This window comes from Varanus komodoensis, unplaced genomic scaffold (genome assembly GCF_004798865.1).
Source record: "Varanus komodoensis strain SLA01 unplaced genomic scaffold, ASM479886v1 scaffold56, whole genome shotgun sequence".
Lineage (NCBI taxonomy): Eukaryota > Metazoa > Chordata > Lepidosauria > Squamata > Varanidae > Varanus > Varanus komodoensis.
In genome coordinates this window covers 2,493,129-2,507,617 of record NW_025336169.1, presented here as the reverse complement: position 1 = coordinate 2,507,617, position 14,489 = coordinate 2,493,129, and the positions used below count along the sequence as shown (strand labels likewise).

Sequence of the window (14,489 nt, the reverse complement as noted above, 5' to 3'; positions counted from 1 at the left end):
TGCGACGGAGGCTGCGCTTCTTGGACAGTGCCCAGGTGTGTGCTGCGGAGACTCCTTTGTGAGTGCACACACCTGGCCACCTGGCGGGCTTCTTGGCATGGAGGGCAGCCATGAGAGGGTCTCAAACCTAGGCTGGCTTTTCAACACAGAAAGCCTAAACGGAGGGTCTGCCACTCACGGCCTTGGGCTTGCAGTCTGGTGGCCAGGGCTTTTCATGCGGCACTCAGAATAATCCCTGAGCTTAGGTCCCCTTCCCCCCTCAGAGGCCCCCCGTTCTTCTCCCCCGTTTAAGGGTTCTTGCAGCCACATGTCTGCTTCCCTGAGTTCAGCAAGCAGGTTCGAGGCAGAACCCTCATTTTGTCATAAGCCAGGGCTCCCCAACCTCCTTGGCTTGGTGGGGGTTTTGAGAGTGTCGTGGGTGCTCTCACAAAATGGCCGCCATGGGGGAGTCTCGGTCCTTTCATAGAGTTGCAGCCATGGGGGGCACAGCAAGTCACAAAACCCTTGTTGCCCTGAGGCAAGCTGAAGAGAAATGTCGGCTCCAGAGAACTTAAAGAACAAGGCATCTGGCGTGGATTCTGGGATCTCAGGTGGGTTGCCAGCACTAAAGTCCAACACAGCACTTCTGAACTCAGATAAAAGCGGGCGCTGCAGGGCAGCTCATTGCATCTTCTGTGCCTCTGTCCTTGTTGAAAGAAAGTTCAAAATACTAAGAAGTAGAATAAAAATCAGAAGGGGCAGAGGATCTGATGGCCTCTTGTCACAGACCCTGAACATAGATTCGTAAAATTATAGAATAGCAGGGCTGGAAGGGGCCAAGCAGGCCTTTGGGCCCTGCCCCCTGCTCAATGCAGGATTCCTGCTTGAACCATCCTGCTTAGATGGCTGTCCGGGGAACTCCGATGGCGTCTCCGCTGACGTTGGGAGGATGAAGCGTGGAGTCAAAGCCTTCCAAGCAAACAGCGAACCGTCAAATCCCCAGTTCTGAAGATGCATTGAAGCATTTTTCCTGCCTCCCATTAGCACAAAAAGCCCCCAGCGCAGCGGCTTGCTGAGATCTGTAAGGACACAATCCCTGTCCTCAGATTCACAGCCCGAGAAGAAATGGCACAAAAGGAGGTCGGACTGGGCAGGAGGAGGAAAACAAGCTCAGGCTGCTAGGTCTCTGTTGCAAAGTCCAATATGGCACCCCTGGAGGAATGAGTTGCTCAGCTGGGGTGCAAGTTCTCGGGGGCAGGCTGGGCCCTTGGGGGCCCCTGCTTCCGCCTGCAAGTGCGGCTAAGAGCAGAAGGGAAGGTGCCTGCAGTCCCGACCTCACTGAAGCGCATCTCAGTCACACCCAGGAACAACCAGCCAAGCTTTCAGTGCAGTGGCGTGTGGAGAAGCTTTGTGTGAGCTTCCTTCCTCCCTCTGAGTGCCCTTGCATTTCAGCTTTTTGGAGGGCCGCTGGGGCACAGCGAAGCTTCTACCCTGACTGGAGCCGTTCTGCCCTGCGGAGGGTGTGCAGCCCATGGCCAGGTAAGACGGGTCCATGGAGGGTGGCTCTAGGCGGGACTAGGATGGAGAAACTCGATGCTGGACGGCTCCAGCTTGCCAACGGTGAGTGCAGATGCCCTTCAGGGCAACGAGAGAATCTGCATTGGGAAGGACAGTTGCTTGCTTGGAGAAGGACGCCAGGGGCTGGTGCTGGGCGCAACCTACCACGCCTACCCTCTTCCCAAACCTGGAGGTGAAGGACCCCAGACTGGCTCTCCAGCGAGCGGGATCGCTGGCCGGTATTTCTGCTCTGAGAGCAGTTGCAGAGAGAGGCAACATTAAGAATGGAGCTGGAAGGGCATCTTGCCCGTGAACAGCTCCTTGCTCCAGAGCAAGGAAAGCAATGCTGGTCCTTTTAACAGCACGGGAGCCTGCAGCTGGCCCTGCTTCCTCCTCTTCGCATCCGGCCCCACAGCTCCTGGTCGCAGCAGGAACTTCCAAACATTTGGCAGCTATTCATATTTGTATTCTTATTTCTCTTCCACCTGTTCCCAGTATTCTAGTCTTTGCTGTGTGTTCTTTGACTTCAAAACATGGCTGTGGTCTAATCATGGCAAATAATATTTAAAAGGAGTTTCTTGCAGGAAGTCTCAGTAGATGTAAGGCCAGCATCAAAGGTAGATGCATTTGGGCAACTGCCAAGGGCCCACCCCCAGTGGGGGCCCACTGGCAAGATCCCCCAATGGCTGCCCCTCCCCTTTGCAACCTGCTTGTTCACCTCCCCTCTTCATCTGACCCTGAGAAAGAGGCAGAGAAGGAGATGCGTGGCTCGTTTGTTCACCGCTGTCTGCCTCTCCAGGGGGCAAGTGGTAGCCAGGAGGAGGAAGAGGAGGAGGAGCAAGAGCAGCTGGGGGTGATGGCAGCAAGAAGGGAGGTTCCTGAAGAGAGGGTGACATGGGAGGGGCTCTCCCAAACCAGAAGCCAGTTTCCCTGTTTCAGACTGAAGGCCACTGAATTTTATTTTAATGCTGGCAGTCCCACCGGGCACCCAATGGTGCCTTCCACCCTTCCTGAATGCAGCAGGCTAGTTTAGGGGGGTGAAGACAGGCCATGCCCTCTAACAGGTCAGGGGGCTTAGGATCACTCTTGCCCCTTCTCTGGCCTCTGCCCCTGAGGTAGTTGCCTCACTCTGCCTCGTGTCAGGGCTGCCCCGGGACTCTGGCGTGATGTCAGCCATTTTGCAGAGGAGAGTGCCAGCGAGCTTCCCACACTGAGAGGACTGCAAGAAGTGCTGCGCGCACCCCCCCCCCTCTTTCACAACAACAGGCACACACGCATGCACACACTCATTCTCTCTCTTCCTCTACTGCACACTGCCAAAGCGTTTCTTCTCCTTATGTCGCATGTTCTTCGAAGTTAAGGGAAGCTAGCAACACACCCGAACAACCCACCACCCAGCCTGGGCCCCAACCGCCTCGGTCGCATGATGACCGGGAACATGTGCACACGCATTCCACCCACCAGCAGCTGTCTCAAAACACGCGCCAGCTGCAGAGGATGCAGTGGGAGGCGGCGCTCTCCGCTCGCTCCCCGGAGCACCTGGGCATCCTTGCCTGCGCATCTGGAGGGCCCATGTGCCCTGCAGGGAGAAGCACCAGCCTGGAGGCAGAAGCGGCTCTGCCTTTCCTAAGTGCTGCTCCTGAGCTCGGGGCAAGGATCCACCTGTCTGCGGACTGAACGGCCGGGCCGGCCCAGCACTGCCGAGGGGAAGGGGCACAGGTGCGCTTTGCATTCACCCAAAGCCCCTGCTTTAGTCTCTCGCATCCCAGTTTGAGGCATCAAATGGGGCAGAGATCGGAGTCCCTGGGAGCCTGAAACCAGTCAGTGCAGGCTGTCACAACCAGGAAGGGAAAATTGTCCATCTTTTCCAGTTTATGGAGCCTCCCACTCCCGCTGTTCCTTGTTTGCCTTCATTGCACTCACAACACACCACCCAAGGCAGAATAGGGGCCCGTGTTGACCAGGGACGTCGTCTTATCCTACAATTATTAGCGTCTGTGATTGAGAACGAGGGTGATGTAGTGGTCAGAATGCTAGACTGAGACTTGGAGATCTGGGTTCTAATCCCCCACTTGGCAGCAAAACTCACCTTGGGCCAGCTGCAGAATCTCAGCCTGGCCTACCTCACAGGGTCGTTGTGAGGATAAAATGGGGATGAGGAGGACTACAGCAGATGCCCTCTGTTCCTTGCAGGAGGCAGAAAGGCGAGATATTAAGGTAGCTGGTCTGACTTTTTTTTCTTGTTCTTATTTGCATACTCCTCTTACAAGAGGCTCAGATTAATATGAAAGAGACGGAAGTTTAGTCTTGTCGTCAGACTAAACAGCCCAGCTGCAGGTGGCAGAGTGTGGCTCTGTTCAGCCCCAGGCCAGCTGTTTTAAGCATGCGATCAGTATTTTATTCAGTTTAAAACTGAGACTATCCCCCGAAAGCAGGTGTCTCTGGACCTTCCCCTGTTGGATAGCCCTGAACTTGCAATATATTCTTTTGTGGATCTCCAAGAGTCTAGTAACAAGACCTAAATAGCTCTGATTAAAAGATTACTTCAGTCGGGAGAGCATTCTGGGATGGGCCATAATCTGGCACAAATTAGAGTTAACAAAGCCGATTTCGTCCCTAAGAGGGCACGGTCGACAGAGGCGTATGACGTGAAGAGCCATGTAAATGTCGTGCATGGCAGGCACGTCTTCCGAGCAGTTGGGATGTTCTGAAACGTTCCGTAACGCCTCGGCCAACAACCGGGAACTCACGTTTCATTCATAAGAGCACTAATAAGAGCAGAGATTTCCTAGCCTGTCTTTATCTCAGAGGTCTGTGTGTGCATGCCAAGTGTTTGCAAGCTTCTTGCAAGGGGAGGGAATCTGCCAAGCCCCCATTTTCGGGTGTATATCCGCATCCGTCCCCTTTGCTTCCTAATGCAGCAGAACCTCTGCCCCTGGGCTCAAAGGCACTGCAAGGTTAAAACGAAACACAGAAGGCCCGATCCAGCCCCAAGGAAGCACTCTTAAGGCTCATTCATTCCCATGGGGAGAATTAATGTGAGTCCTTAACCCCCTTCCAGGGAGCTAATGGGATTTACCATACTTCAGCTGGATTGTGGGCATGTTGAGCAAAAGGGAATGGGGTCAGCTTTTGACCTTCCCGGAGCTCAGTTACCTCTGCAAGGCGCTCGGTTCCCTTAGCCCCTCCGTTGAAAAACTAAACTAAACTAAACCCCACGGCCTCACGATTTCCCTCCTTTCTTAATGACCGGGTCAGTGGCCGGCCATTTCTGGGCATCCCCTTCCTTCCACAGACGTGAAATTACTGGCGGGGGGGGGGGGGGGGAGAGGCATGCCAGTTCTGACACTCCCAAAGGAGATTATGCTCCTATATTAAGCCCTGAACCTGTTGGCCTCCTAATCCAGTTCCAGGGAGACTGGGCAGCCTCTCTCTCCACTTCGTAGTTTTCCATTCCCAGAGCGAGAGGAAGCAGCCATGAAGACCAAGCTTGCGATGAGGTGAGTGTGCCCTCTACACACAGGGCCAGCGCCATTGGTTGGCATGGTGGGGCCTGGGCCAAGGACCCCCATCCAGTAGGGGCCCACAGAGGAGAGCTCCCTGGAGTTGCTGCTTCTTTCCACCCCTGCAATCTGCCCCGAGGTCCGCCTGGCTCCGTCATTATATGCTTTTCGGCGCCAGGTCAAGACTTTTTATTTAACCAATATTTTAACGTTAATTAATTTTAATGGTGTATTTATTTGTTTAATTCACTTTAACCATGTTATTTTATACTCAGTCGTGGTGTAGCCAATTTATTTATTTTAGGATTGGTGGGGTTTTAATGTGTGTAAACCACCTGGTTTACAAACATTGGGGGCTATTAGGGGCTGGGTTCAGACAACTCAGTATGGGTTGAGTGTTTGTTATTAGTCGCGAAGTCGTGTCCGACCCATCGCGACCCCAGGGACAACATTCCTCCAGGCCTTCCTGTCCTCCTCCATCCCGCGGAGTCCACTTAAGCTCACGCCGACTGCCTCAGTGACTCCATCCAGCCACCTCATCCTCTGCCATCCCCTTCTTCTTTTGTTCTCCTTCATGGATCACTGCCTTGTCGTGGTGAAGGGGCTTGCGTAGCGTAATGAAGTTATGAGCTCTGCCTTGCAGGGCCACCCAAGACGGGCAGGTCGTAGCAGAGAGCTCTGACAAAACGTGATCCACTGGAGAAGGAAATGGCAACCCACTCCAGTATCTTTGCCATGAAAACCCCATGGGTTGAATGTAGGTTGTTGTTAAAACATGGGTTACCGTGTTGTCTGAATCCTGCCCAAACAAACCATGGCTTGTTAATTATGTACAACCCACAAAGAGAACTCATACTTTCTTGCTGGGTTGTGAATTATGGGTTGTTCACCATGGTTTGTTATCTTGGCTTGGTTCTGTTGACAGGGCAGCCCACATTCAAGGGTTGAGGATGGGTTCCTTGTGAGCTGAGCATGGGTTGTTGTTGAACCATGGATGATCCTGTTTCTGGATCTAGCTGCCCAAACAAGCCGTGGATTGTTAGCCATGGAACCCATGGAACCCATGAACAGAACCCATGGTTTGTTGGTGAGTTGTGAATTGTGGGTTGTTCACCATTCACCGCGTGTCCTGTCAGAAGAACATCAGGGTCCCCAGTTTGTTCCCAGAAAGCTCCTTTCGGGTTTATAGCATAGTAGCGATAAAGGCGGTCCTAGAGCTGACTCGGAAGACACCTCTGCAGGTAATGAGCTCGCCTTGTCCTGTTTGGGGTTCATTTCTAAGGGCCACTGGAGAGACCTGGGGGCTGATTCTTATCAGGATCCCTGGGAAGAGCAGAGGAATTCATAGGATGTTGTCAATGACTTTGGAGGTCATCTAGTCCCACCCCTCACTCAGGCAGGTGCTTAACCCTTAGCTCTCCTGCTGCAGTCTTGACCAAAAGGTCTCCTGAGACTCTTCAGTGCCTCTCACCAGAGGTTGCGCTCGACTTCTCTTTCTTCCTTTTCTGAAGTGCTCATTCTGCACAAGGTGGGCATTAGAGCGGCACTAGCAATGTCAAGTGGCAGAGTCCCTGGTCCCAACCTCACCTCTGTGATGGACTTTCTAGATGATCTCTGGCAAGCCACCAATTCTCAGCCAAGCATTGGCAATATGGCATAATAGCACTGGCCTACCTCACAGCGTTGTGGTGAGGGTGACTCTGAGACAGGAACTGCATTGAGCAGACCTAGCGATAGGAATGGCATCTCATCAAGCAGGCCAGAGCGCAGGTTCCATACACTGAGCTCTTGGATCTAAAATGGATCTTTGAGGAACGTTGGGCTTTTCTGCTGGTGGTCTCAATGCCCTTATGATGACGTACGGTCACAATAGTTCTTGTCTGGTGGCCCCATGCCCAAGCAGGAGCCATGTTTCCCTGGAAGGAGCTCCATCCCATCCTATCAGCCAACATGACTCCTAAAGGGAACAAAGCTCAGCACATTGCCCAAGAGCTTGGTGCCCCGGCTGCTAGCCAGAGCATAACAAAAACATTGGTTCTTCTTCCTCAGAGCAGGGCAGGGTGAGAAGGAAGCTAGCCAGACCCCCAACTCTAGTGGCCGCTGCCTCCCTGCTGCAGGCTCCTCAGTGGTGGGAAAGCTTATAGTGCATATGAAGGATTTCAAAACCAAAGGAGACCGAAATACTCACAAGTAGCGCTAGCACAAGAGTGTGGAGACTTTGTTGTTGCTGGACTACACCTTCCATCATTCCTGGGCATTGGCCATGCAGACTGGGGCTGGTGGCTCTTGGAGTGCAAAACCAATTGATACCTCAAATCGGATGGTAAGTCCGTCGAGGAGTTCAGATCACACGCCTGCCTTGGACTTGGGTTCTGGGGCCAATGCCTTTTTGTGTTTAGCGTTTAGTGGTTTGCTTTCTGGGAAACAGGTGTTGTGAATGGGTTTGCCTATTGGGGCAGATGTTTTATGAATGGACCACCTCAGACAACCGTTCTGGTGGGCGTCTTGTGAGTGGGATTGTGACACTGTCTTGGAATTCCAGATGCGCACAAAACCTCAGAAGGGCTGGAGATCCCTGATTGCTCAGCACATGGTTACATGTGAAGGGATCCTGGTTTGATGGCCACACTCTTGCTGGAGGGTGGTGTGGTGGCTAGAGAATTGGCCTGGAAGCGGGGTGATTTGGGTTCTGGTCCCTACTTAACAATGAAGCTCATGGGGCGACTCTGGGCCAGTCACTAATGCTCAGCCTCATCTCTCTTGTGAGGAGGAAATGGAAAGGAGGAAGATGTCCATCGCCTTGGGCTTTTGGAGGAAAGGTGGGACAGGAATCATCATCATCACCACCACCATCATCTTTTCTATACCACCCGCAGTCAAAACCCTCTGGGCAGTTCATAGCGTTCAAGTCCCACATCCAGGTTTCAGCCAGGCCTGACCTTGCTTAGCTTCCAAGATTAGGCAGGACCAGGCACTTCAGGCTATACGGAATGTTGCAGAGACCAGAGAACAGGTCCCGATTCACTCCACCCTCTTTCTCTTGCAGAGTTCCTGCCCTCCCAGTCAAGAACCTGAATGGAACGGGTCCGGTGCACCCTGCCTTAGCAGGTAAGACCACTCAGGTGATGCAGCAGGAGCGACACCCATAGCTTTGGGGCTAGGTAAGGGGAGCTGCTTGGCCAATAGGGGCCAGTGGCTGTGCCTAATGCTACCGCAGTGCCCCCCAGTGCTCCCCACATTTGGCCTCTGTTAAAAACAAATGTCTTCCAGTGTTCCCATCAGCACAGGGCAGCTGGCTCTGGGAGGTGCTGCATTCATTTCCCAGAATGCCCTCCATGTAGCATTGTCCAGGGGCATTCTGGGAAATGTTGGCTGCCACAGACCCCTTCTACCAGCACTCATGGGCAGGTTCTTCTGGGACCATGGGGGGCCTGCAGATGTTGGGGGAGGTTGCAGGGGGCAAACTAGGACCCGGCGAGGAAACTGATCTGGTCAAAGGCACTTGTGAGCATCGCCCTCCTCTGGGCCCCTCTTTCAGCCCAGGGGACAAATTCCTTGCTGAGAAGTTCTCAGCATTGATGCCAGGGCTCAGGTGAAAGAGACGGGACAGAAATACCCTGAAGTACCAGCATAGTTCAGCTCGAAGCTCTCACTGCTCTTACTTCCAACCTCTTTGAGTGCCAGAGGGAAGCCAGGAAACCTTCCCATGATTAGTCCTCAGGACACGAAGGGTGGCTGGCTTGGGACCTGGAAGAGGCGGATTTGGCACGGAAGCAGCTGGGGGTCTCCAAATCCCTGTAAAATCAGCATATGCCAATTCACACCTTTGACCCAAAATCATGACTAGGATCTTAAAAATGTTATCTGAGGTCAAAAGCAAAGCTGATTCATTTCTCGTCCAAATTATTCCTAATACTACAAACACTTGGATTCATTTGGACCCAAAATAATAGGCTTTGTTTTCTCCTAAGTGTATTGCAATTTGGGGATCAGATTTTATTTAATTTTTTTGAGCAGGGAGAGACACATGGCAACATGTGGGAAGGGGAGAGTTAAGCACATCCGAGCTTCCTTGAAAAATTTCCCTGCTATGACAGAGGAGTTAGTGGTTAGAGCATTGGACTGGGACTCAGGAGATGTGGGTCCTGGTCCCCACTCAGCCGTGGAGCTCACCGGGTGACTTTGGACCAGTCCCAGACTCAGCCTGGCCTACCTCACAGGGTTGTTGTTGTGAGGATAAGATTGAGAAGAGGAGGAAGAGGAAAATTATGTAAAATGCTTTGCATTCCTTGAAAAGACAAAGGCAGGACAGAAATGTAGTAAAATCGGTAAAAATAAAGTTGATTGATTAACCTGGCAGGAAAAAAAATATGTGAGTTTGTGGAATAGATCTGGAACTCTAAGAAAGAAAGGATCTGGGTCCGTAGCCCCACAGCTAGAGAAAACCCTGCCAAGGATGGAGGTTCTTTGCCCCTGGTGTGGAGGCTTCCACACAGAAGAACTGGAAAGTGGAATGCGGAAATGGCTCAGCACCCGTCCCCAGAGGCTCCAGTTCTGGGCAGCGCATCTCCCCCTTGCCTTGAGCTTCCCCAACTGCGACCTGTCTTTCTTTCTTTCTTTCTTTCTTTCTTTCTTTCTTTCTCTCTCTCGCTCGCTCGCTCGCTCGCTCGCTCTTTCTGGGCTAGGAATGACGGGCATCCTGATGTGTGCCGCCGGCCTGCCCGTCTGCCTCACTCGAGCCCCGAAGCCCATCCTGCATCCGCCGCCCGTCAATAAGAGCGATGTGAAGCCAGTGCCCGGCATCACTGGGATATCCCGGAAGACCAAGAAGAAGCACCTGAAAAAGAGTAAGTGGGGCCTTCCTAAACCCCCAGGTGGCGGCTTTTGGGGTGGGCGCCTGTAGTCAGATTCCCCAGCCGGGGCCACAGACCTTGGGCAGGTGGCTGATCTGAGGGATGCCTTCGGAGAGTTTCCCATAATGCCCCAGTGGGGTGCTGTGTCAAGTGCTTTCAGGCATCATGGAAAGGCCCATTGGGGGCCCATCAAGGCAAAATGCCCACACAGCTGAGTATACGCTGGTGGATCTGGGCCTTTTTAAGCCCCTGCAGTGGTTTGAAGACACGATTTAGTGGCGAAACTCCAGAGTTTGGTTGTTTGGTTGGTTTTGCTGTCACAACCGTGGAAGAGAACACTTGGAGGAGGACTATGAACTGCAGGTTGCCCACCAGCCTTGAGCGGTGTAGATGTCCAGTGCAATCCAGGGAAGCAGTGTTCTGGATGCCATTCCTCGCCTGGTCAAGAATTATGGGTGTAAATCAGAAGCATATCCAACTTTAGCTGCCGTCTGTCCGTAACCCTTTTTGCCTCAGTTTTCAATATCATGTGCATTTTCATGTGCTCATGAATGCATGTTCTCATCACATTTTGACAGTTATGCATAAATACCTTTACAAGGACTGGGGTTAAAGGGGATTGGAACAAGGTGCACCCAAGAACAATTTTCCTATAGGAGATCAAGCGTCGGTTGGAAGGATGATTTTTTGGCATGTTGGAGGGAGGGAGAGAGAGCTGCACCAGGTATAGAAATATTTTTGCAAGAATCTCACACAGGTCTGTATCAACACAAACCTAGACTTGTCTGCTTGGAAGTAAGTCCTACTGAGTTCAGTGGAGGTAATTCCCTGGTGAATGGTGCAGGATTGCAGCCTCAGTTAATAAGGATCGCCTACAGGGGAAGGTTTCCTTTCCCCAAGAGAGAGCCCAAGCATCTTAGCAAGTTCCCCAGTGTTGTGGACAACTGTGAAAATACTAAGTTTCGACAGGCTGAACGTCTGAGCTTTTGAACTCTCCGTTGCTGGCAGTGCTGAAGGGGAAGTGGGGAGGGGATGCTTGTTTAGGTCGCATCCTGCACTGCAGTCCTCGCATTTAGCAGGGAGTTGAGCTAGGCAGCCTGCGGGGCCTTTTCTAAAATTGGCTCCCAGGGGCACAGCAGGCAGAATTCCTAGGAACCCATTGCCAAGGTTGTCGCCCATCAGCCACATCTGCAGCTTCATTAAACTCTCAGTATGAATTTAATTAAAAATTCTCTGCATGAGTCAATTTTAAGCAAACCTCTAATTCAGCCTTCCTCAGCCTGGTGCCATTCCAGATGTGTTGGCTTGCAGCTCCCAGTCTCTCCCCGCCAGAATGGCCAGTGCTTAGCGGCCACAGATATTTTCCCAGAAAGGATCTGTGGGCCAGAAGCGTATTCCGACATGCACACGAACCCGGGGGGGTCCATTGCTGCTCTCTGCGGCAGTTTCTCTGCCTGCCTTCCAGCTTCTCTGTGAAGTGAAATAACAGGTTGGTCAAATGGCAAGTTCATAGGTGAGCCACTGCAGAGTGTGAGAGTAGTGTGGTGTAGTGGTTAGCGAATAGGATTTGACTTCTGGTCCCTGGTTGGCCATGAAACTCACTGAGCTACTCTGGGATGGTGATGGACTCCCAGCCAAAGTGTCTTATAGGGTGGTATGAGGATAAACTGGGGAGAAGGGGATCATTTAAGCCAGCTTGGGCACCTTACATGAGGAAAAACAGTAGGATGTAAATATTATTATTATTATTATTATTATTATTATTATTATTATAACATTTCTATGCCGCCCCTTGCCGAAGCCTCGGGGCGGCTTACAACACAATAAAATACATTGAAATACAATAGAACATTGAAATACTGAGCAATCATTATATTTATATTGCACCTTATGTCCCCTTGCAAGAAGGGCAGGCCCAAAATGCAAAATGTAGGGTCTAGAATGGCAGAAGAATAATGGATATGACCTGTTCTCAAAAAATGGAGGGGATTGGAAGTCTGCAGGACACCATAAGAGCAGTGCAGAGATACATGTGGATGTGCAGGTACTTCCTGAGAAAGGCCCCATGGACATCCTGTGGAGACTCCTACGATTTTTTGTGAGCCGCCCCGAATATTTTTTGTGAGCTGCCCCAAGGCTTTGTTGCGATGGGGGCGGCATAGAAATGTTTTAAATAAATAAAAATAAATAAAGATGCAGACAGCTAGGTATGGGCTCCTATCAGCCCACTCCTTCTGACAGGTTGAGCTGCAGCAGGATCAGGCCTTTTGCGAGGTGAATGGGTCTTCACCACCCATTCAAGACTAAGCATCCCCAAAATACTTTGCATCATAACAAGAAGAGCTCAAAATATATCCTTGCTGGAAAGGCCAGGTTTCCTCCACCTCCAGCTGCGGTGAAGATTGAACTAAGCTCAGATGGGAACCGGGAACTCTGAGAAGGGTGGCAGGTGACTTCAGCAACCCTGCTAATGAAAAAGCCATCATGCATTAGCCCTAGGAGCCTGGGTTCCGCTACACCACCACACCACACAGCAGTGGGGCAGCGGCAGCGGCTTCTAAGGCCTGGGGAGTGGACCTGTTTCTTCATCATGCACAAGGCTGGACATGCACATGGGAGGCATGACGTGAGCGGAGCCGGCTGGAGCTGGGGGTCAGACTAGATGGCCCAGGAGGCCCCTTCTGACTCGCTCTGTTTCTCTCGTCCCTCTAAAGCCTTCCTAAGTCACAACTGCCTTTTGAAAGAGTCTTTGCGGGTGTTGTTATGTATCCATTCTTGCTTGCGGTGAGCTGCCTGGGAGGTCTGTCGTCAGGCAGAAAGGTGGGCTATCGTTGCTGTTCATGTGCCACTTTCAAATATTTATAACCTGCTCTTCAAGTGGAAAGTCTTCCAGAAAAGCTCACACAGCAAGTTTAAAAACAAACAAAAAAAGACAGCCCCTGGCCTCAGGCTCACCGGTTTCAAACAGGATGATGGTCCTTCTTGTCCCTCTCTCTGCTGCAGCCTGATGGAACGGCTAAGGGAGGCAAAGCTAGGTGAAGCTGTGGTTTCTTAGCGAGGCTCAGCTTGCTTTCTCTCCAGCTTCTACACCCTGATGAAATGGCTTCCGGATAAATACATTAAATGCTTAAGCAAGTGAGCAAATAAATATATCAATCAATATAAAAGTCACTTGGGGGTCACCACCCTGCATGGATGGCCCTTTGGGAAGGACGGAGCGAGGGAGGGAGGCTCTGCTCCAGTTGAACTGCTCCTCCGCCCCACCTGGGAGATTTCAGCATCCCATTCAGCTGCCCTAGTGAAAACTCATTTCATCAATTCCTCTTCCCTCCTTGTCCTTATTTCCTTGCATGTTGTGGCTTTTTAGAGTTTTGCAGGTGGGGATTGCCATGTTAACTGCTTATAAGCTGCTCTCGAAGCCTGGTTTGGCTGTGGAGCAGGATTAAAACGCTGGAATTACATTTTTATTTATTTATTTATTCATTAAAACATTTCTGTGCCGCCCTTGCCGTAGCCTCGGGGCGGCTCACAACGTAATAATAATAAAATACATCCGATCTGGCCATGACCTTCTTCTGCTTTGTGCAGGCAAGAACCCCGAGGACGTGGTGCGGCGTTATATCCAGAAGGTGAAGAATCCTCCCGATGAGGTGAGTCCCACTCTGCCCCCCTGACCAGTCCCAAACCTTGTGCCAGCTGGGGTGGAGTAGGGCACTGATTAAAGTTGGGTGGGAGTAGGACCCCCCATTTGCATCTCAGTGGGTGACTTTGCCTTAATTGATCATGCTCTCTCCGCCTCACCTTAGTGATGGGGCTGCCTGCAGTTTGCTCAGCACCCTTCTCCCTGTGGTCCCCACTCACACCCCACCTGTGTCTGCCTGGACAGGACTGTACCATCTGCATGGAGAGGCTGGTGTCCTCCTCGGGCTACGAGGGGATCCTCAGGCACAAAGGTGCCAAGCCAGAGCTGGTGGGGAAGCTGGGCAAGTGCGGGCACCTGTACCACCTCCTCTGCCTGGTCGCGATGTACAACACCGGCAACAAGGTGAGAGCCGAGCCGGGCCGGGCAGGGCCGGGCTGGGCTGCTTAGTGAAATGTGAAGCGGGGAGTCGGCTTTTGGTCCAGCAGCGTGAGCGTGATAACGGCTGGATTGTCAGGGGTGCTAAAAGAATCATGGGTATGTAATAACATGTGGATGCAATCATTACCTATCTAAAATATGACCTGTTAGAGGAATACTAGAATCATGATGTAATCATCCTGAGTGAAACAGTAATCAGTATTATATACTAAGTGTAGATCCTTATATGTATACTGTATGATTTTCTTCTTGGCTTTTGTGGCACATCTTGGTGTTTGGGTGGGGCAGGAAGATCCTCTGGCTAAGTTTCCCCATCTCAGGACCACCCAAAAAGTATCCTGAAGTGTTTGCTGCAGAGCTAAACGTACTTTATTTGAAGCCCCCTTCCCTTCCCTTCCCTTCCCTTCCCTTCCCTTCCCTTCCCGTCCCGTCCCGTCCCGTCCCGTCCCGTCCCGTCCCGTCCCGTCCCGTCCCTTCCCTTCCCTTCCCTTCCCTTCCCTTCCCTTCCCTTCCCTT

The 14,489-nt window shown here is 51.8% G+C and overlaps 1 protein-coding gene across 1 annotated transcript in view; it reads left to right on the top strand.

Annotated features, from left to right (window-relative positions):
• Positions 1 to 14,489, top strand: part of DTX1 (deltex E3 ubiquitin ligase 1) — a 48,324-nt gene that overhangs the window by 26,796 nt on the left and 7,039 nt on the right. The window contains exons 3-6 of the mRNA XM_044448951.1: positions 8,086 to 8,147; positions 9,725 to 9,886; positions 13,481 to 13,542; positions 13,779 to 13,937. Of these exons, the coding sequence (XP_044304886.1) occupies positions 8,086 to 8,147; positions 9,725 to 9,886; positions 13,481 to 13,542; positions 13,779 to 13,937 (445 nt within the window). The remainder of the gene's footprint in view (positions 1 to 8,085; positions 8,148 to 9,724; positions 9,887 to 13,480; positions 13,543 to 13,778; positions 13,938 to 14,489) is intronic.